The sequence below is a fragment of the Abramis brama genome, assembly GCF_963993115.1.
Source record: "Abramis brama genome assembly, chromosome: 3".
Classification (NCBI taxonomy): Eukaryota; Metazoa; Chordata; class Actinopteri; order Cypriniformes; family Leuciscidae; genus Abramis; species Abramis brama.
The window spans coordinates 60,401,607-60,425,723 of record NC_139965.1 but is presented as its reverse complement, the minus strand read 5'-3'; the positions used below and the strand labels follow the sequence as shown (position 1 = coordinate 60,425,723).

The window sequence follows — 24,117 nt, the reverse complement described above, 5'->3', positions numbered from 1 at the left end:
CAGTTGGCCTTGGAATACCAGAGTAAACACGTTAGACTGAGTGTAATGTAGTACTACACTCGCAGAAGAGAGAATCCGGGCGGCTCTAAGATTAGTGTCTCTAGCAGGGTCTGAGCATTCCTGTAATGTCCAGCATTCTGCATCAGGAAACACTTCCAGCGAAGCACGAGGACTATCTCAGCCACTGCTGCTATTTAGGATTCTTATATGGTGATGAATTATTATTGCATTCTTAAAGGGGTGGTTGAACATGATTTGACTTTTCCATGGGCGTCGGAAGAAAAAAAAAAGTGGGTGGGTCCTCCCCCAGAAAAATGTTACTGGAGTAAATACCATTTCATGTAGGCTATTCTGGTGCCTTTTAATTAAAACAAGTAAACTACACTCCACTTCACGTCGGGCGGTTCTTTGCCTCCAAGTCGTGCATTAAATGCACAGCTATCCGTGGATTATCCCGCTAATACCATGGTCATCTGCCAGCAATGACAATTTAAAGCTGTTATTGATGTTTGCAACGCAATATTTGACTGGAAAGGTACAACGGGCGGTTACTTTCGTCAGTTGCGGCTCGTTGAGAAATATAATGTAGCGATTCAGCGGAGTTTAATTTATTAGGGAATTCCCTAATAATTGGATTTGACTGACATCGCTATGAAAAGACAAATGCGCTGAATCAGAGCCGGTAAAAGTAAGTGGGTCCAATATCATTGGTCTTAAAAAGTGGGTGGGTCTTGTCCCACCCATATACAATGGTTCCGACGCCCATGGACTTTTCTAACTTTAGTTAGTGTGTAATGTTGCTGTTTGAGCATAAACAACATCTGCAAAGTTACAACGCTCAAAGTTCAAAGCAAAGGGAGATATTTGCTTTTACAGAAATCGCTTTTTAAGGACTACAACAAACGGCTGGTAGAGGCTACACCACATTTCACCAGGGTTAGTGACATCACAAACCCTAGAATTTACATAAACCCCGCCCCCGGGAACATGATTTATAGATTATCATGAATATGCTAATTAATGACTAGAAGATAACTACACATCAGCTTCATAAATTCATCAACTAACCATTCAGAAATGTCCTGTTGCTTCTACATGTTGTCACTTCTTGTCACATGAGTCTCTCCATCTTTGTCTGACTCCGGTTTGAACATAAAAGGCTAAAACTTTTTGAAATTTTCAGTGCATGTGTGTGTGAAGTAAAAGGACACAAGCTCTTTAAGCTCCGCCCACTGTGCCGGGAGCAGCAGCTCATTTGCATTTAAAGGGACACACACAGAACAGTGACTACTTTAACATGCTATATAAAAATATCTGTTGGGTATTTTAAGCTAAAACTTCACACACACACTCAAAGACATATTTTACATCTTGTGAAAAGGGCATTATACCACCCCTTTAAATGGGGTGGTTTCTAAAGGCCCGTTCACATCAAGGAAGATGAATATAGCGATAAAAATATAGTTCTAAAAATCATTCTAAATATAAAATAATAGACGAGTCTACAACACAATCATAACGATAACGGCCCAGAGAAACGATATCGTTGGAGTCACTCTAGAATCATTTTTTCCAGCTGATGAACGCTAAAAACATGAATATGAATGAAAAATTAAATTATACTCTGTATGAAACTAAAACTGCCAGTAGGGGGCGACAAGTCTCTGTCTTAATGAGTGAGTCATTGAATCATTCACTCAACAAATTCGTTCAAGCGGCTAATTCATTCAGGAACGATGCAAGTGGCCGTCTTTATGAATGACTCACTGAATCGATGACTCACTTGATTCGTTCAGTCATGAAACACGGCTGTGTGTCGCTCAGAGACGCACATCAGTTCTACTGTGGCTTTGTTTACAACGACATTGAGCAAAAACAGACAATATTGTGTCTAAAATGTAATGCAATATTAACTTCTGGTTTATTGAACTGTTGTATAAAATATTTTTTTTTTATCACATACAAAAAATAGCACTCTAGCGCTCTGGTGATATTGCTAAACTATATCATATGATATAAATATAAGACAAAACCCTGTATGGGGCTTTTTATTACCCTCATATCTTGGATTTTAGTGGCAATTTAACCGCATTCTAATAGGCTTCATCATGCAGTCAGTCGTTGCCCTGCATCATGTTCGTCACTTTACTGAGTGTCATGGAAGATGACGTACAGGTCTGGGCGGAGTCACGGTGCGATAAAAGCATTAATAATTTTAACTCATTATTTTTTCCATAACTAATCACACCAAATGAATGTGTTAAATCGACAGCCCTAGTCAATATATATATATAGACTATAGAAAATAATTATATTGTTGGAATCGCTTTCAGAACGATTTTCCTCCAGCTGATGAACGATAAAAACATTGACAGCCAATCAGAATCATTGCTGGTGTGGACGCTAATATAGTTATCGTTATAGTTATTGTTTTTGGTTGTGAACGGGCCTTTAGACTTTTTGTCCCCAAGTTTGTCTTTAATGAGTACTTTATTTTAGAATTGCAACATAATATATGGTTTTAAATCAGAAACTTTTTCTTTTATTGTCGTAAAAAACAGGCTGCTGCTAAAAGTTAAAAGCTTTTAAATAAATCATGTGAAACCAAATACCTTTGTGAAAAAGAAGTACACTTTAGAATACTTTTACAAAGAGTACTTATTAATATATTAATACTTATTACAGAAATAATCTACTTGCATGCAAACTGAATGTAATGTTTTCTGATAATTGATCATGTTAACTGTAATTAAATTAAAATCTATTATAGTTTTAATGTCTAATAAAAGCAATTAGTTGAACTTAAGTGTGCTTTTTTGACCCACCTAAGCAGGACTTAAGTTCATCTTTATCATAATTTAAATATAATTACTTATATTGTCTTTGAAATGTGGTTCAAGTGTACAGCCGGTAAACTAAAATATACTTTAATGTAATTTCTAGTGAAACTTGTACATCTTGTATTTAAATATATTTGTAATTAAATCTCAAGTACACTACAAGTCCTTGTAGTTTCATAAATCAGTCTTGGTCCACGGTGAGAATGTTTCATTGTGTCGGTGTGTGTGAGAATTCTGTCACCACGGGTGGAATTTTGTCACTAAAGCACGTTTAGCAGCTGACCTCTGACCTCTGACCTCTGACCTCTGTCAGGTGCAGTAAACCAGAACGTGTTTCAGAGCGACAGCCGACAGACCATGAGTGGAGAAAACTGAGCCTGTTTCCCCACTGAACAGCTGCATGAGTGTGTGTGTGTGTGTGTGTGTGTGTGTGTGTGTGTGTGTGTGTGTGTGTGTGTGTGTGTGTGTGTGTGTGATCAAAATGACAAAATTCAATAGCAAGTTCTTGACACATTTCTTTTACACATTTTCACATTCTGTAAGTTTAAATTGAAACATAACAATAATAATAATAATAAAAAAATAAAAAAAGAAGCTTAAAAATAAAGGGCATCACAAACAAATGTTAAATTCATTTAGCAGAGATACGGTTTTTTGGGCTTTTCAATTTTTTAAAATACTTTACAGATTCTAAATAAAATTTAAAGGCTGTTTTAAAATGAGCAAAATTGGGTTTGAGTTGCTCCATTTAGTTTGATGAATATAACATTTTCCTGTCATCGTACTTCTGCGGGGCTTATTCGGTGTGTGTGTGTGTGTGTGTGTGTGAGACGCCCTCTGGTGTTCAGATGGAGCATCATTTACTGCCGATCACAGAGCCGTGCTTCACTGACAAGCTGCACATAAAATAATCGCAGCCTTTGCCAAATCACGTGTGGTTTCATTGCGATTAATCGTGCAGCCCTATAGGCGCGTAGTGTTTCTTTACAAAGTGACATCGCCATCTACTGGCCTGACAGCAGAATACAACGTTTTTAGTTGTTTTTACGGATTCGTTTGAACAGGTATCGTTTTGACAACGCTGTCGTCTGAACGTGAAAAATGCGAAGGCAAAACTTTTCCGTTTTTAGTACATTGTTGTCGTGTGACAACCTTTGAAATCCGTTTTGAGGTCCCAAAAGTGCTGTTGTCAGGTAAATGACCGGTCAAAACGCACCAGTTTTCTGTGTTTAGTTGAATATCCTCTCTGAGCCCCTCTATAGCAGACAGCAAGCCAAATCCGTTTACCACTTACACTAAGATTATATGTGCACACAAACTCGTGAAACAAGTGTGTTACAACTAGTTTTCCATGTTTAGTATTATTTATATAGTGTTGATATGGCAACTAGTAAATACACTAAGTTTCATCATGCTGACATGTGTGAAAGTATTTAAAACGTGTGTGTTACAACATGTTTAGTTGAAAACGGTGTTGTGTTAACAGCCCCTGTAGACTGTGTATGTGTGTGTCGCTGAAGAGCCTCCAGAGTCTGATCACTGTGTGTGTTTTGTTACAGGTGAAGTCGAGTGATCTGAACCCATGGAGACTCAGGAGCGCTGGTCCACTGGTCAGGGTGAAGAGAGACTGGGTCATCCCACCCATCCGAGTCTCAGAGAACGGCAAACAGCTCCCTGAAGATCTGGTCCAGGTAAACCAGCAACCCGCATTAGTTCCTCACTGTAGACCTGAAAAACACACTTTCCGCCACAGAATAAAAAATAAAAAAGGTAATTGCAACTTTTTATCTCACAATTGCGAGTTTACAATTGAATTGCGTGATATGTAGTCACAATTGCGAGTTATAAAGTCAGAATTGCGAGATGTAAAGACAGAATTGCGTGATATAAAGTCAGAATTGCAAGATATAAAGTCAGAATTGTGTGTTATAAAGTCAGAATTGCGAGATATAAAGTCAGAATTGCGAGATATAAAGTCAGAATTGCGTGTTATAAAGTCAGAATTGTGAGATATAAAGTCAGAATTGCGTGTTATAAAGTCAGAATTGAGATATAAAGTCAGAATTGTGAGATATAAAGTCAGAATTGCGTGTTATAAAGTCAGAATTGAGAGATATAAAGTCAGAATTGTGAGATATAAAGTCAGAATTGCGAGATATAAAGTCAGAATTGTGAGATATAAAGTCAGAATTGCGTGTTATAAAGTCAGAATTGCGAGATATAAAGTCAGAATTGTGAGATATAAAGTCAGAATTGCGTGTTATAAAGTCAGAATTGTGAGATATAAAGTCAGAATTGTGAGATATAAAGTCAGAATTGCGTGATATAAAGTCAGAATTGTGAGATATAAAGTCAGAATTGTGAGATATAAAGTCAGAATTGTGAGATATAAAGTCAGAATTGCGTGATATAAAGTCAGAATTGTGAGATATAAAGTCAGAATTGTGAGATATAAAGTCAGAATTGCGTGATATAAAGTCAGAATTGCGTGTTATAAAGTCAGAATTGCGAGATATAAAGTCAGAATTGTGAGATATAAAGTCAGAATTGTGAGATATAAAGTCAGAATTGCGTGATATAAAGTCAGAATTGCGTGTTATAAAGTCAGAATTGAGATATAAAGTCAGAATTGCGAGATATAAAGTCAGAATTGTGAGATATAAAGTCAGAATTGCGTGTTATAAAGTCAGAATTGTGAGATATAAAGTCAGAATTGTGAGATATAAAGTCAGAATTGTGAGATATAAAGTCAGAATTGCGTGTTATAAAGTCAGAATTGAGATATAAAGTCAGAATTGCGAGATATAAAGTCAGAATTGTGAGATATAAAGTCAGAATTGCGAGATATAAAGTCAGAATTGTGAGATATAAAGTCAGAATTGCGTGTTATAAAGTCAGAATTGCGAGATATAAAGTCAGAATTGCGAGATATAAAGTCAGAATTGCGTGTTATAAAGTCAGAATTGCGAGATATAAAGTCAGAATTGTGAGATATAAAGTCAGAATTGCGTGTTATAAAGTCAGAATTGTGAGATATAAAGTCACAATTGTGAGATATAAAGTCAGAATTGCGTGTTATAAAGTCAGAATTGCGAGATATAAAGTCAGAATTGCGAGATATAAAGTCAGAATTGCGAGATATAAAGTCAGAATTGCGTGTTATAAAGTCAGAATTGCGAGATATAAAGTCAGAATTGCGAGATATAAAGTCAGAATTGCGTGTTATAAAGTCAGAATTGCGAGATATAAAGTCAGAATTGCAAGATTTTATTTTGAAAGTTGAGAGTTTTTATCTTGCAATTCTGACTTTATATCTATGAATTGTGAGATAAAAAGTCGCAATTATCTTTTAAAATGTTTTACTCTGTGTGGAAACAAGCTTCCATAAATTGAATGTCAATGTGTTTTTGAAAATATAACTATCCAGTGATGTAGTTTGTACTTTTATGAGAGTCATATTGTAATGGCTTAGAACAATGGGGTTTTCAAATAAAAAAAAATCTGAATTAGATTGACAGCATCAACAGACACACTACATACAACAAAACGTTGGAACACAGTATAATCTATATAACTGAATTGATATAGATGCTATTAAATGTAGTTCTTAAATGCACCATTGCTCCATTTTAAAACGTAAACTGTCCAAACAAACCGATTGGTTACACACACACGGTAGTCTAAATACCTCAATACCTAAACACCTGTAAGCCTCAACAGACAGACTGTGTACCATACGGCTTCAACATGTTCCATGTCCACTCTTGCAGATTAAATCAGACAAGGTTTTCACCGGAGAGGTGATATACAAGCTGGAGGGACCCGGGGTTGACCAGGACCCCAAAGGCCTCTTCGAAATTGATGATAAAACAGGATGGATCAAGAGCAAAATGCCCCTGGACAGGGAAAAACACAAGAGTTTTAAGGTAAACATGTTTGATTTATGTAAACATTAGGGATGCACGATATATCGGCACCATATCGGTATCGGCCGATATATGTTTATTTTTAATGTTATCATTATCGGCCTGATAAGAAAATTTGGCTGATATATAAAAGCTCATAAAGAATGGATTATTTCCTTCAGCTGAGACGCTTCAGATGTGCACTGTTCAACATGATGGTTTTTATTTGTTTGAAATATGATTGAAATCACTTCTAAAGGAAAATACAGTAAAGTGCAACACAAGTCTGTCATATCGGCTGCATAACATTATAATGAGAACATCATTATGATTGTGTGTTTGGGACATGGCTTTAATGGTGAGACATTTGTTTTTGTAATCAGGCTCTCAAAAATGATATAAAATTCGGATTTTAGATTTATCGGCCAATATATCGGTTATCGGCTTTCAGATATAAAGAATTATCGGTTATCGGTATCGGCCAAAAAAGTCGGCCACATTTGCATCTAAAAGTCACATTTTTATTGCCTGTGTGTGAACAGCTTGTAACACAACTTAAAAAACGGGACCATCCCCAACATCGGGACGTTTTTCCTGGGAAAATCCAAAGGATGTGACGTTTACGCACATTATGTTGACGATAATGACCAAAGAGCTGTTCTGTACTGTAATGTCCATGTGTCATGCAAAGAAAAGGGATTCACTCCAACTACAATCTCACACAGTCAGATCTTTATCGTCTATAGTCTCAGATATACTTTATAATCAAACTATCATAACAGTGTAATATTAATGACCTCATGATGAATCTCAGAGCTGGTTCAAACATCCACATCTCTATGATCAGATGCTTTCTAAACTGCTGATTTCTCACCGCTGTTTTATTTTATTTTATTGTGTTAATTTTGTTATTGAGAGGAAGGCAAATATTTGCATATTCATTTATTCTAAACGTCGCTCGGGATGTTCGCTACCAGTCTATCACTGCAAATTCCAATTGCTTTTTACTTCTAAGCAAAGAAGGAAAATAACTCCGCTGTGAGTATATGAGGGCTTTGAATCACGTTCAGTCTCGTACGTAACGTGAGCGTGAGAAATAACCCGAGGCTGCAGTTCACCTAACAGCCACCGGTGTCGCTAATAACAAGGGTTTCTGAATTCTACATTGAGCCCCTTTCTTTCTATTACATTTTTCATAATCCTGATACTGTTTTTTTCCAGATTTAAATGAGATTACAGATTTACAGTGTGGTCTCAGATGTACTGTATCTCACTTGATGAATCATGTGATATCTCTGAATAACTCTGTATATGTGTAATATCCTCAGCTCAAAGCCTTTGCTCTCTCACCAAGCGGAGAGCGACTGGAAAGTCCCACAACCATTGAGATCTACGTTCTCGATCAGAACGACCACAGGCCTGAATTCACCCAGAAGGAGTTCACTGGCACCATCCCCGAGTTCTCTGTTCCAGGTAACGTGTACAATAAATATTTTAACAAATATTTTATGGGGAAAAAACCCTCAATGCAATGAATAGTTCACACAAAAACTGACCTTTAACCATGTAGGATTTTTATTCTCAAATCAAGTTATTTAGCACAATGTGCTATTGTGGCTGTTCATTTCCATGTTCTTCTTTCATGAAAGAAATGATACAAATCTTGGTCACACTTCAACATACTTAAAAAAGAGTATTTATAACGGAAATAATATGCTTTGAAATAATATACTTCATTGCAGTGTTCAGACACTTAACCATGTTATTTAAAATTATATGAAAATTTATTAAGGTTTACATTCAAATTCAATGCAATTAGTTGAACTTAAGAGTGTTTTTGACTCACTTAAGTTTTACTTAAGTGCTTCTTTATTTGTAATTTCATAATTACTTATGTTGTGTCTTAAATAAGGTTTCCACAATTATTAAAACAATGACTTAAAATGTACTTTAAAGTTGACATTATTACAAAGTGCACTTTAAAAGTGTGCTTAAGTGTGTTAAGAAACAGTCAGGAAAGTCTACTCTCTTTAAGTGCTTTATTTTGCTAATACATTTGCTAGCAGGGCCATAACCATTCAGAAAAATTACATTTACATTTACGCATTTGGCAGACGCTTTAATCCAAATCGACTTACATTGCATTTCAAGGTACACATTTACATTCTTATCAGGTCTTGCTTTCCCTGGGGATTGAACCCATGACCTGGAATGTGACGATGATTATTAGAGGATGACATGAATTAGATGCATGAATGGAAGTATCATGGTATACTGTGACATGGTGCGTGTCGGTCAGAAATGACAGAATTTGTTTTTATTTTTAATAAAATAACTGTACAATGTTGTAGTTCGATAATATTTTTTATGTAATATTTTGTATGTTATGGGAATTTTATGGTACTAAATTATATTTATGCAGTATTTATAATCCATTTATTAACTTTTGAGCATAGCCCTGAAAATAACATTTCCAACTTGAACTGTCATAAATCTCGATTGCTTTGGAGCAACAGACTGAAGTTCGGTCTCTTTTTAAAGACAACTCGTGGCGAATTATTGCTGAAGTGAAAAAAAGTTTATAAAAGTGAACTTGAAAAAAAGTCATAAAATGTTACATTTATTGTTATGAAAAATGCACAAAAATACCATTTAATTTTTTTATATGTAATATATTTTCCAAAAACATGGTTAACACTAAAACTGTGAGAAAATCAAAGTTGTGTTCCAAATTTGAGGTTGATATCTCAAAAAATGAGCTTTCAGTCAGATTGTGTTCGGCTGCAGTACCAAACGCTTCCACTAGAGGAAATTCGTCTCCCATTCATTTCCAATGCGCTCTTTTTTGACCACAAACAATACAAGTGTGACTATTTTTTTCAGGACCATTTAACCATTTTTCCAATCATGTCCATTATTTTTGTTCACACAGCAAGTTCCAAAACAAAACGTAAAAACTTTTGGTCAAAAACGACACCAGAGTGTTAACCTTGTTGTATGTTTGTCTGTGATCAGGAACGTCAGTGATGCAGGTTACAGCGGTAGATCTGGATGATCCACTGACGGATAACGCCGCTCTGAGCTTCTCCATCACTGCGCAAGAGAGTATCCCTCCTCACAGCGTTAACAAGACCATGTTCGGCATTAACAACAAAACTGGAGTCATCTACATACGAGATGTGGGACTAGACAGAGATGTGGGTTATTTCTGTCTCTTATGAATGAACAGCATTAGGGGTGTAACGATACCCTCATGTCACGATTCGATACATATCACGATACTGAACTCACGATACGATATTATTGTGATACTCCAAGACATATGAGGTTAACATATGAATAAAATGCTAAATCTGGTATTACATTGGTGTGTAAATGAATAGGCTTGGACTTGGTGCTGAAACCCAAAGCACAGGACAATAGAGACACCAGAATAACAATATTCATGATTCTGAAGCTGAAAATACAGAATTATTGTAGATGAATATGCTTGCACTCTTTCACTGACTAGATATATTTAATATAATGTAGGCACTTTATACTGGTAACAAGACATTTGGCATTATCAAGACCCACAAATATTCCCCCATTGCATTATTATACATTATATTCAACATTATATATAGTAGTTTAATGTAGAACTGGCACTAAAACTCTGAAAACTTGTTTTTTTTCCTCACACTGTAATGTTCATTTTGGGTGAACTATCCACGATACATATTGTTGCATGTTTGTATTGCGATATATTGTGACATGATATATTGTTCCACCCCTAAACAGCTCAGAATCATTTCAAAAGTCTAAAGGAAAGCAGCGTGAACATGAACCCTGTTGTGTTGTCAGGTGGTGCAGTCCTTCAGGCTTCATCTTCAGGTCGCTGATATGTCAGGAATGGGTCTAGCCTCCCCTGGTCGAGCCATCATTCACATCTCTGACATTAACAACCACGCTCCCAGATTCCAGCCCGCCGTGGTACGAGACCGACTGAAAACATGCACAGTCTGTGATGTTCAATTACAGAAACATCCTAACTTTAGAGTCCTATCTTAATGTTTGGTAACCATGGCCATTTCAGTAAGGACCTCATTTGTGACCCTGGACCACAAAACCAGTCTCGAGTCGCACGGGTATATTTGTGGCAATAGCCAACAATACATTGTACGGGTCAAAATTATCAATTTTTCTTTTATGCCAAAAATCATTAGAATATTAAGTAAAGATCATGTTCCATGAAGATATTTTGTACATTTCCTACCGTAAATATATCAAACATTTATTTCTGTGAGTGATTGCTGCACAATCGAGAACATAAATGGACTTTAAAGGAGATTTTCTCAATGTTTCGATTTTTTTGCACCCTCAGATTCCAGATTTTCAAATAGTCATATCTCGACCAAATATTGTCATATCCTAACAAACCATACATCAATAAAACGCTTATTTATTCAGCTTTCAGATGATGTATACATCTCAATTTCAAAAAACTGACCCATGTCACTGGTTTTGTGGTCCAGGGTCACATTAAGGACAAAAGCTATTACAAAATGGCATTTCTTAAGTGCATAATCTTATCTTAACTACAGATAGGAAAGGGGTATTACAGAAGCATCCTAACTCCACACAAAAATCCTGAAAAGTGTATTAACTTTAGGACAATTCTTTACTTTTTCTTTTTTTATAAAAAATGTTTTCTTCAAGTAACTTCAGGACAATTCTTTTATTTTTATTTTATTAAATTTTTTTCTTCAATTTTTATTAAATTTTTTGCACAGTCTGTGATGTTCATCCGATCTGTTTTCTGAGCTGTTGTTCCAATGTTGTGACTGCAGTACAACATGAATGCAATGGAGAACAAGCTTCTGGCGGAGGTGGGCCGGGTCAACGCCACAGATAAAGACCAGAGAGGGGGAGAGAACTGGAGGATTAAGTACACCATCGGAAAGGGAAATCCTTTAGGAAACTTTGCCATCAGCACAGACCCAGTCTCCAACCAAGGCATCATTTCTGTGGTTAAGGTGAGATTACTGACACCAGTGAAGACTGTGGCGTCTGTGGGTCATCATACACGCTTAAAAATACGTTTTTTTCACAGCAAAAGAACCATTTTGGGTTCCCCTAAATAACTTTCAGTGATCAGTTCTTAAAGTCCCTCTGTGGTGAAAATCCAGCTTTTAATGTTGTTTATACCGTGGTGTAGTCTAGTTTTACTGTGATAGAAAATGAAAAAAAAAAGAAGATTTTTTTTTTTTAAATCATTACATTTGAACATTTTCGTGCTGAGAAACTACTGGTAAAAGTTTTTTTTTTAATAATAATTTTACATATCTTTCTTATTCCTTCCTTATAACTCAGGAAGGAAATAAGGTACACTGAAGTTCCCCTACATGTGAGCTGCATCTGGATCATATTTTGTGGTGATTGCATAAAGTAATCAAAAGTTACAGCATTTGGAACCAGTGTTGGTCCTTGACGCCCCCTAATGGGCATTTTTTTAAATTGTTCCTCCGTGAGGAATATCTTGTGATCGACGCAATGAATTATGTTGATTTTGGACTAATTTCAATCGAGAGCATCCACTGTAAGTAATGATGTGCGATTTTCTACGATCTGTGCATGTTTCATGAAGTTAAAAACGAAAACGCCACATGAAAGCTACATTTGTTTTTAGTTAGCGCCTGTGGAGTTTTGTGTGTCGTAACTCCGTCAGGAATATTCTTGTGATTGACGCAATGGATAATCATTTTAATAGTGAGAATCTGCTGTAAATCATTTTCCACGATCGGAGGTCTATGTGGTGTATCTATGTGGTGTTTTTAATCTGCTTTAAGACAAACCATGTGTAAATTCATAAGTCGACACCATTGCTGAGTATTTTCTCCTTAAAACTGCAGTGAACCAAAGACAGTCTCAAAAACACGCTTTGAAATCGCTGGTGTTTCTGACGTCACAAACTACCTTGTAACCAATCAGATCAACGCGTGATCGTCAACCAGTGGATCTCTGAGCTGAGCGAGTGAGTGGAGGCGGGGCTCATTTGCATATTCATAGAACCGAGAATACTAAATGAGGCAAGGGTGTTGAGTTACATTCAACCTATTTTAAGGCAAGGAAAAAACTTTGAAAATTTTAATTTTGGTGATCAAAGATGAGTTTTAAGGGATCAAATTATTGACTACAGGAGGACTTTAAAAGAACCTGTTTTTTGTTGGTTGGTGTAAAGAACAGTTTAATAATCAAAAGAACTGTTTTCCACTATAAAAAACACATGTGCAATGGAAAGTATGGGTAGTGCCGTATTTAATGATTGACAGGAATCAAAACCAGGCTATGAGGGAAAGAAAACAGTGTGTTCATTGGATTGTACTGTTGTTTAACAACATGCTGATTGTCCAGCCAACAAAATGTTTTTTCTGAAAAACAGTGGTGAAAATGATGTGCTTTAGGGATTTTATTCCTTGCGCGCGCCATTGTAAAGACTGTAGTGTACGTCTATCCACAGCCTCATTTTCATCCGTGTTAAATTCAATATGGCGTCTACCCTGAGTAAGGTCTATAAGGAACCTTTATATTTTTTAGTAGATTTAGGACCACCAAAATCAGTTACTGGCCAATTTCAACTGGCAAGAAGTCAAATAAGAAGTCATGGTGGTACATATCGAAGAGCCTGTCCCATTTTTTTTTCATCATCAGAGTGCGACAAAGCCGTATATGACAGCTTTTGAAGCTTTTGAATCGTTGATCAAACGATTAAAGCATTGCTTATGCACATTGTATACTTTGAAAGTCTCAGATTTTTGTTCAAAATATTGCTTTTTTATGTAACTTAGGTGTTGATTAAAAAAGAATGCATAAAGCTAGAATAAAACAGTTCATTGTTTTTTTAAGTTCTGCTCTGTTTTTTTCTTTTGATTCATTACATACAATAAAGTAATCTGGGAGCCATGAAAGTTTTGTGTAAATTATCATAAATGCTGGCAGTGGCTGGCAACTTTCAAAAATACAATATTCTGTAGAAATATAGAAATTGGTCGGATACGATCCCTGAATCATTTACTATCCTCTATGAAAAATAGAAAAAACTAAAAGTCTTAAAGTTTTCAAATGCAGCTTTATAATGTAGGGGGCGGGACATTTGAGATTCTAGAGAGCATTTGATTGGACAGAAATCTGACGAGAAGCTGAAGTGCAGAATGATGGACTACATTTTGAAGCAAATATCTTCAAAATGTGAATTTTGTCATTGTTTTAGAGCACACTAGTTTATTACAAACTGTCAGAAAAAAAGGTACAAAAGCTGTTACTGGGGCAGTACTCTTTCAAAATGTATTTGTAACTTATTTACAAAAAAAAAAAAAAAAAAAAAAAATTTAAATGCAGCCTAAATGTTATTTATAAGGTCAGGAATCAACATTAAAGGTTTGAGGTTCTGTTTGAGTATTTATCCCTCTTTTTCCATCCGCTTCAGTGTGTGAATGTGTTTGTATGTATTATTTGCACATACATTTCAAATACAGTGTCTCTGCTCTCTTGCAGCCGCTGGATTATGAATCTCAGGCGGAGTATCAGCTGGTTATAACAGCAGAGAATGAAGTCGGGCTTAAAGCCCCATACCAACAAACACACAACGCTACCGTCACCGTCAGAGTGATGAATGAAAACGAGGCCCCGATCTTCTACAAAAACCCCATTAAAGTCACTGTCCCGGAGTCTGTTGTTCCCGGTACTGTGCTGGCCTCGGATATCGCTCATGATCCAGATAATGCCAAGCTGAGGTGAGGCTCACTTCAGTCACATCAATACCTGATGAAGCCATGTAGATGTTCCTGGATATTAGTTCTGGAACAATATTCTTAAGCAATCATATCCCTAAGCTTGACCTTAACCTAAAACTGTAGTAAAAAGAGTAATACAAAATTTACTTCTAAATCTGATTTATCAAGTTATGAACTCAGGAGCAGTTGCTCTTTGCATAACCCTTGTGAAAAAGAAGTGTGTTATTGAATGTGCTTCAAATTTGAAAAGTATATGTCTAACAAAACTATACTTGCAGAAAATACAGTAATAATAAAATAAAAGGCATTTTACTTAAAATTTCATTTTAAATAAGCTTTTGTCATGCTTTAAAGACGTACTTTGATATTTAAAGCACAGTATTTGTCTGAAACATGCTAGCAATGCGATAATATATACTAGGAACTGCACAGCAACGCTCTAGCAACCATCCAAAACAAACTAGCAAACACATAGCAACACCCTAGCAACCACCCAGATTACCCTCGCAACTGCATAGTAACACCCTAGCAACCACAAAGCAACAACCCCAAGCACCCTAGCAATCGCATAGCAACACCCCAGCAACCACCCAGAATACCCTCAAAACCGCATAGCAACACCTTAGCAACCACTCAGAGTACCCTTGTAACTGAAGAGCAACACATTATAGCGCTTTTTACATACATAGCTTTCCTGTAGCTCAAACAGTAGAGCGTTGGTGCTTGCAACGCCAAGGTCATGGGTTTGATTCCCAGGGAAAGCAAAAACTGATAAGAATGTAAATGTGAACCTTGAAATGCAATGTAAGTTGCTTTGGATAAAAGCGTCTACCAAATGCGTAAATGTAAACATATTGTTTCATAGCAACTTTAGAGTGATAACAGGAAAATTATGCATTTCGGCTGTTGTTCATTTTAAGTCAGTTCACCACAACCACCCGAGTACCTTAGCAAATAACAACACTCTAGCAACTAACCTAGTAGTACCCTAGCAGTTGCATAACAACCACCCAGAATACCCTCGAAACCGCATAGCACTCTGGCAACCACCCAGAGTACCCTAGTAACTGAAGAGCAACACCCTAGCAACCACCTTGAGTACCTTAGCAACCGCATGGCAACATCCTAGCAACCACCCAGAATGCCCTTGAAACCAGTTTGCAACACCCTAGCAACCCCCCCCGAGTACCCTAGCAACCACATAGCAACACCCTAGCAACCACCCAGAATTCTCTAGAAACCGCATAGCAAATGATTTGTCTGAGAGACTTAAAACATTCAACTTTCTCTCTTTCTCTAAAAACTATACCATATTTAAAAAACAACACAAATAATTATGAAATTGCATATAAAGATGTACTGAAGTCCTATTTAAGTGGGTCAAAAACACTCTTAAGTTCACTTAATTACTGGATTCATTTTCATTTCACGGTAAATAACAGCAGATGTTTAAGTGTCTGAAAACATTACATTCAGTTTGCACATGCGTATGTATAATTCTTTTTAAAGTATATTATTTCCGTAATAAATACTCTGTGCTAAAGTGCACTTCTGTTTCACAAGGAAAAGCTTGCATGCATTAAGCCTAATTTTAAGAAATGTATTTTTGTTCAGGTTTGAAATCCTTCAGGATCCTGAGGGTAGGTTGGCTATTGACCGTGCGACTGGGCAGATCACAACCAGAACAACCTTCGATATCAAATCTCCTCACGTCAGGAACAACATTTACTCTGCCGTCGTGAAGGTCACGGATCAGGGTGAGCACCTCGGACCCCAAGACAGAGACAGCGGACTTTGTTTGAATTAAAATGTTGATGATGGTTTCTCTGTTTCCAGACGCCGACGGCATCTCTGCGACAGCGACTCTGGAGGTCACTCTGTGGGAGACCAATGATTACCCACCAGTGCTGAAGCCCTCGAGTGGGACGGTGTGCAGCAACTGGGACCGGGATAAACTGGGCCTGATGATCAGTGCAGTGGACGAGGACATGTCTCCTCAAGCCGACCCCTTCACCTTTCACATTCCTGACCAAAACGTAGCTGCCAACTGGACCATCATAACTCTCAATGGTAAAACTTAAAACATCATTTATATGTATTTGTACTAGGGGTGTAACGGTACACAGAAGTCACGGTTCGGTATGTACCTCGGTTTTGGGGTCACGGTTTAATACGAGTTCGGTACATTTACATTCCTGATTGCTTAAAAAAAAATAAGGAATTGTTGATTTGCTACTCTAATTGATAGATTGGCTGTTTTCGAACTTGTTGGTTTGATTAATGTTGTGCGTAGACTACGTTCCCAGCAAGCAATTTTGCGTTTAAAACACGTATAATATCCGTCCAATCACAGCCCAGATGTCTAGGCTAAAACAAGGCAGAATTTCACTGCAAAAATGCTTTTCTTACTTAGTATTTTTGTGTGGTTTCCAGTCCAAATATCTAAAAATTCTCAATAAATTCACATAAACATTATAAATTAAGCTTATACTTGACAACCACAGTTCATATCAATATCTTAAATAGAAAATAGCCTTAAATATTGTTTAGTTTAGTTTTTTCGAGCACATGTCAAGCTTTTCTTGCGATTTTTCTGTGTAGGCCTACATTAGTTTTTACATTCAAGGACCTCGTTCAACGTGGACACGCAACCGGTTTTCTGTGGTAACGAACAAATACCCGCCGATAAAAGAGAATGAACATGTCCTGTATCTGAGGCTAAAGTAATAAATATTGAGAATGCAATGACCCGTATTATATCTCTCTGACTCGAAACGACCGGCCACTGATCCCATATCCAGATGATAGTCACTTCCTTTCATAGAGGAATGAATGAATATATCTGTCGACTTGATGCTCACTCGTTTTAACGACGCGAAGACACGCGTGAGCTCACGCCGTGAAATGCTAATATGAACACTGATTTAATTAACGCAGTTATGGGGTGTCTATAATTTAAACTAAATAACTCGATTGGGATTTCTCTGCTGTTCGATTCTTGATTTTGAATCAAATTTCAGTTCGATGTATGCATAGATTTGATTTTAGATTTGATCATAGATTTTAAATCTACGCATATATGGAACTGAAATTGAGAATCGAACAGCAGGGAAATGAACAGAGAAATGAATCGAGAATCGATTTGAATCGAATCATGGGATCCCAAAAGATTCCCACCCCTAGTGTTCAGGATTCAGTTCGCAGGAAGGGATCTACCCCTGCTTTCCCAGACAGCAACATAGTGTCGGCCCAGATCTGGTACACATGTATTCCACACGGCCCGGATGTGGGCCGGATCTGAGCCGACACTATGTTGATGTCTGGGTTAGAGATGGAGCTCACAGTGTTTACTCTGATTTCTAAAACCCCTTGTTTTTTCTTCTGTCTCTTCACATGTACGTCCCCAGAGACCCATGCAGTTCTCCAGCCACTGACAGACATAGAGAGGGGGGAGTTCTCTATTCCTGTGGTCGTGTCGGACTCGGGTTCCCCTTCGCTTTCCTCTAATGCCCTGGTTAACGTAACCGTGTGTCCCTGTGACAGTTTCGGGGACTGCAAGAGCTTCACCGCAGCCATCTTTGGAACCAAAATGGGAATAAGCTTCATTGCCCTTATGATTATTATAGGAAGCGTTGCTTTTCTCATGTGTAAGTTTCATTTAATTAAGGGACATTTAATTTAATATTCTACAATATTATTGATCTGCATTGACACCATTATATCATCCTGGGACCCAAGAATAGACTTTTGTCCACTGTAGTGGACATTATATTTTAGTGAATTTCTCTGACATCATACATGTCACAACCTGGGTGTCCTGTAAAGAGCACATTCAGGGCTTTTCAGAGAGACCAAATGTTTGGAGGTTTCACCATGAAAACATCTTCTCCTTGGTCTTTAAAAATGCCTGACATTAATTTAGTGATCAAATGTAGCACCCAATATATTGTAATTATAATTTAAATTGGACTACTTTTCAAATTGTATTTCATAAACCAACATCTCAGGAAAACGTTATGGGGTTTCAAATCAAAAAATTACTTTTTGTTACAGAACAGGGCATTGATATCATACATGTCCACTGTAGAGACATCAGGGCTTAAATCATGTTTATCAGGCATTTTGTGAGACACAAGAAGTGAATATGGAAATAAATTATACATCAATATTCCTATGAAATATTAGATATTATTATTAAAATGTTGCCAATTATTACTCCAATTATTACACTTCTTTTTTCATTAAATGTTGCTCCAAGAACACATTAATATGCAAATTAGATACAGTTTATAGATACATTGCATTGAATGGGAATATTAATTTATGGCCATTTTACCCACATATTGCATAAAGTAAAATGGTGTATCAATTCATTCCATTATTTCTTTCATAACATAGTTGAGAATCATCTTTATACAAATTTTGGTTGAAAAAATCCTGAAACCCCAAAATGTATTGGCGATTGAAAAAAAAAAATCCCATTGTTTTTGCCTATATATAATTTCATGTCATTTTATTTTTTAAACAACTTAGTCCTGGCGTCCACTACAGAGGACATAGCATAACATATGAATAAAATATTATTTTTCAAAAATGTTTTTTTACCATTTGTTTATTGTGCTCTAAACAGTGTGATGACATGGAAAAAAACAAAATTCAAAAAACTTTTTTTTTTCTGGGTCTCAGGAGGATATGAGAACTGAACTGAGCTGGACGATGACATCACGGTTTTCGTCAGAGCGGCTGTATATATATAATAACTTTTAATATATATATTAATAACTTTTTTACAACAAAAATTAAACAGTACTGAACTTACTTAAGCTGGACTATGACGCTATTTTCTTCTAGACACAAATTTATTGCATTATTTTCCTGTTATCGCTGCTTTGAAACAAATAATCTGTATTTTAAAAAGCGCTATAGAAATAAAGGTGACTTGACTTGACTAAGTAAACGCTGTATTTATGTGCATATGCCCAAATACCCAGACAGCAACAAAGTTTCGGCTCAGATCCGGTACATCTGGATTCCACACGGCCCGGATGTGGGCCGGATCTGGGCCGACACTATGTTGCTGTCTGGGTCCCAACAAACCATTACCCTGATAAGCTGTAGTATATACTTGAAATGTGCTGTAATAAAACCTGATTGTGTGTTTCCAGGTCTTCTCCTTCTCGCTGTGGCGGTGAGGGGTTGCACGAGGCAGAACATGGGAAAACGAGGAAGTTTGCTGGTCGGAGCGTCTGACGATGACATCCGAGACAACGTCTTTCATTATGACGAGCAGGGAGGCGGTGAAGAGGATGAGGTGAGGGACAACATTTTATAGTCTAGGTACATTTTGCGCAAGTGAATACTTATTATCTGATATGATATATTATGTAAAGGCCATACAATAGAGTGGATAAAGAGTAGCACACGAACATACTATCATTTCTGAAGTTTATGTTTACATTTGTCAAAATGTTCATTATACAGCAGAGGACACCAAAGACATTTTTACAGTCATTTTTTTATTTATTTTTTACAATCGCTTGGACACATTTCTCAATACTTGCATCATTTTGAGCACAAAAGCAGTCTATGCGGGATAAAATAAGATCATTTTTCACTGCTCTGGCACAAAATACATTAGACTTCCACATTTTAAATAATTCCACATTATTTAAAAAAATGCAGTCATAATCTATTATTACCCGTCACTTTAATTTTCTTATTTTAATGATAAGCCAATTATTCTTCTCTGTTTTTGTTCACATTTTCATTTTTATTCACGAACGTACAGGACAAGCATATATGCTAGATGATGCATTTCTTTATTTATGAAGAGACTGTGTGACACCTTTCAGGTTTCATCATTAATGTTTGTTCAATAAACTGCAAAAAGCTCTACTTTTGATATCTGTTATCTCTTTTGATGAAGGTCTCAGCATTCAAATTCTGTCCAGTGCTTGAAGAATCCTGGTGTTTTCATTGTTCTCGGGCAGCAAAGTTTAACAAACTTGTGTGTTTGTTGTATTTATTTGTGTTTTGAAGTGAAATGGGGAATGTCCTGAAATACCTAAAGCTGTTTCCGTCCAATAGGATGCATTTAATATCGATTTTCTGAGGAACCCAAGTGACACGGCCCCTGTCCCAGCCTCATTTTTCCCACAAGACTATGGCCTTCCCAGAGGAAAACAACCTCTGAGAAAAGATGCACCCCATAACCTGCCGTCTCCTACATACCCACGCAAAACCCCCGGAGACCCGACCGACATCGAGGATTTCATCAATGTTGTAAGCGACTTTTCTCTAATAAGAAATAAGGGTCCCGCTTTATATTAAGTGTCTTTAACTACTATGTACTCGCATTTAAACGAATCATCCTCTGTTACGGTGTAATTATACATTTAAGTACCAAGTAAAATTAATTAACTACATTTACTTACAATAGTGTTCAGGGTTAATTGCATGTAATTATGTACAATTTGCATTCGCTACAGCATTTAACGTGTAACAAGGACACTGTAAAATAAAGTGTTACCCATTTTTTTTAATGCAAATACATAGTTAAAGAAATCCTAATATAAAGTGAAATAAGATTCAGTCTGAAATATTTTTGGGTAATTCACGAAAACTCTTTAAAGCTAATTTTTTAAGAAATACCAGTTTTCTTCAAGTACCACCATAACAACCGTGAGACACCGCAAACATATTCCAGTATCTTCAATAGTTCCTCTACTGTAATCCACAGTCCTAAATATGTGTTGAGTTTTATTAGTTATTTATCATTACTAATCCAAAATAATGGTTATTTTAACTCCGTGAACACAAGTTTGAAATTTATTGTTAGTGAAACTGAATTTCTAAATCAGGATATTCTGATATCACTTGAAGTATTAAAAAAACACAAAAAATGACTCAAAAGTATTTAAAAAAAAAACTTTTTATGACCCATAAAGATGCAATGAAGATGAATGCACACATGCAAATTTAAACAGATGACATAATACTACATGTTCCAGTAGTAGATGTAGCAGTGTGTGTGTGTGTGTGTGTGTGTGTTTTTCTGATATTCTGATGAAGAACAACATTTTAAAACAGTTTCATTATAATTGATTTGTAATAAACAATGAAAATCGAAGCACTTTCTTGGATAACAATCTCCCTGTTTCATGCTTGACCCGAGCAGGGTCTGGACGCCGCCGACACCGACCCGAACGTCCCGCCGTACGACACCGCGCTGATCTACGACTACGAGGGCGACGGCTCGGTCTCAGGAAGCCTCAGCTCCATCGCCTCCATGGGCTCGGATGAAGACCAGGACTACGACTACCTCAACGACTGGGGGCCGCGCTTTAAAAAACTGGCTCACATGTACGACCCGCGTTAGACGCCACACGGATCCTGTTGTTCAAGACGTCCAGAGACTCTCCAACATGCCTGTCCTTCAAAACCTCACGCCCCATCTTCTATATGAGACAGTGCTCATGATGCATGTAAGGGGAGGTTTACAGAATTGATAAATGGACTATATATTCCCCAGTGATATGATTTTGTTAAAGGAGTGTGTGTGAGAAGAGAGAACGGATCAGTGAAGTGTTTCAGCATGCTGACGTGACAGGTGCGGTGAACACACCAACTGGAGAGAGGACCGTGTGTAAGTGCAAACTGATTAGACATGGTGCAAACAGGGATGCCTTGTTCATACAATGTTTGTCAAGTTCTTGAGGGATTATTTTAGCTGATGACCAATACTGAGGGTTGCTGAGCATGTGGGGCAAATGGAAAGAATGAAGCAAAACCCGAAAATGACACGCTTATTCACTCATAACTGGCATTCTAAACCCATATGACTTTCTTTCACTCATGCAACACAAAAGGAGTTTTTTTTAAAATATTTTGTTGAATTTCAGAGCTGCTTTTTTGTATATGCTCTTTTTTTTAATGTACACATACATACATGCTTCTTAGGGCTGGGCGATATGAACAAAATCTTTAATCATCATTTTCAATATCACCAAAAAACTAATTGTAAAAAAAAAGCCTAAGTGAAGACAAGTAAACTGATAAAACGAGAACAAACCCAGACAGAGACATAGTGTCGGCCCACATCTGGATTCCACACGGCCCAGATGTGGGCCGGATCTGGGCCGACACTATGTCTGGGAAGAAACTAATAACTAGCATATAGGAAAACAAACTACAATTGAACAAAGACACAAATGAAATAGACCTACCTGAAAAACCTCAAGCACTAGAAATAAGAAATACTACATAAATTGTATAAAGTAATCAAATATATATATAAAACAATGCATAATCTTCACTTTGTACATTAAATATACATTTATTCTTATTAAAGTTACTAAAGTGATTCAGTGAAGAGCAGTAAAGAGGTGACGGATTGCAGGTTTATTAGGCTTCTGTCACTTTAAGATCGAATGCGCGGATCTAATATACTGTTACACATGCGCTTTCTTCTCAACTCTTACGTTCACTTAAGACATAAATGACTGTTTACTAGGATACTCGCAAAGATGGACATTTTGACATAAGTATGTGTATTTAACAGTTCAAGCCCAATTAGACGTCAAAAATAACTTTGTTTGAATATGTGAAAGTGCCAATGAGATCTTTTAAATCTTGTGTAATTTAAATAAAGCATGTTTGAGTCAATACATGTGATAAACTGTATTGATTCTTCAGGAATGTCTTTTTAAGATTGATTGACTGATAAAATGACTTATTAAACGTGATAACTTTGTTTTTAACCATTCTTTTTATATATGACTAGTATATTGTGTAATATATTTGCTTGTAATACTATTTTTTTGCTTGCCTGCAATTTACCTTCAAAAGTATCCCAAGACATTTAAAGAGCCTTAATATTAGTAATACTAATTTTCATATGCAGCGTAACACAGTTTGCCAAATTAATGATGCTTCAAATGTAAATGTTTGTTTTCCCCTTCAGGAACAAAAGTTTGACATAATTACACAGTACCTATTATTATTATTCTTTTGTTTTGTTTCTCAATTTTGATTTACATGGTTTTGTTTTTAATATTTATTTCATAAGAAAATGTAAAATGCTGTCATTATCTTTACAGTTATGAATAAAAGATTGGAATGATACCGGTCTGTATTTTTAATAGGGATGCATGATATATCGGCACCATATCGGTATCGGCCAATATATGTTAATTTTTAATGTTTTCATTATCGGCCCAATAAGAAAATTTGGCCGATGTATTAAAGCTCATAAATAATGGATTATTTCCTTCAGCTGAGACACTTCAGATGCGCACTGTTCAACATGATGGTTTTGAATGGCTTGAAATATGATTGAAATCACTTCAAAAAAGGAAAATACAGTAAAGTGCAACATGTGCAACACAAGTCTGTCATATCGGCTACTAGAATTATCATGAGAACATTATAATTGTGTTTGGGACATGGATTTAATGTTGAATTTTTGTAATCAGGCTCTCTAAAATAATATAAAAATTTGGATTTAGATTTATCAGCCAATATATCGGTTATCGGCTTTCAGATATAAAGAATTATCGGTTATCGGTCAAAATGTTAAAGGGATACTCTACCGTTTTTTCA

At 36.5% G+C, this 24,117-nt stretch overlaps 1 protein-coding gene across 1 annotated transcript in view; it reads left to right on the top strand.

Moving 5' to 3' along the window:
* Positions 1 to 22,524, top strand: part of cdh15 (cadherin 15, type 1, M-cadherin (myotubule)) — a 30,268-nt gene extending 7,744 nt beyond the window's left edge. Inside the window, exons 2-14 of the mRNA XM_084107544.1 lie at positions 4,400 to 4,531; positions 6,611 to 6,766; positions 8,074 to 8,218; positions 9,761 to 9,942; positions 10,589 to 10,717; positions 11,575 to 11,760; positions 14,279 to 14,517; positions 16,132 to 16,274; positions 16,354 to 16,587; positions 17,925 to 18,164; positions 19,683 to 19,828; positions 20,605 to 20,799; positions 21,695 to 22,524. Of these exons, the coding sequence (XP_083963670.1) occupies positions 4,400 to 4,531; positions 6,611 to 6,766; positions 8,074 to 8,218; positions 9,761 to 9,942; positions 10,589 to 10,717; positions 11,575 to 11,760; positions 14,279 to 14,517; positions 16,132 to 16,274; positions 16,354 to 16,587; positions 17,925 to 18,164; positions 19,683 to 19,828; positions 20,605 to 20,799; positions 21,695 to 21,895 (2,328 nt within the window). The 3' untranslated portion in view covers positions 21,896 to 22,524. The remainder of the gene's footprint in view (positions 1 to 4,399; positions 4,532 to 6,610; positions 6,767 to 8,073; positions 8,219 to 9,760; positions 9,943 to 10,588; positions 10,718 to 11,574; positions 11,761 to 14,278; positions 14,518 to 16,131; positions 16,275 to 16,353; positions 16,588 to 17,924; positions 18,165 to 19,682; positions 19,829 to 20,604; positions 20,800 to 21,694) is intronic.
* The last annotated feature ends 1,593 nt before the right edge of the window (positions 22,525 to 24,117 follow it).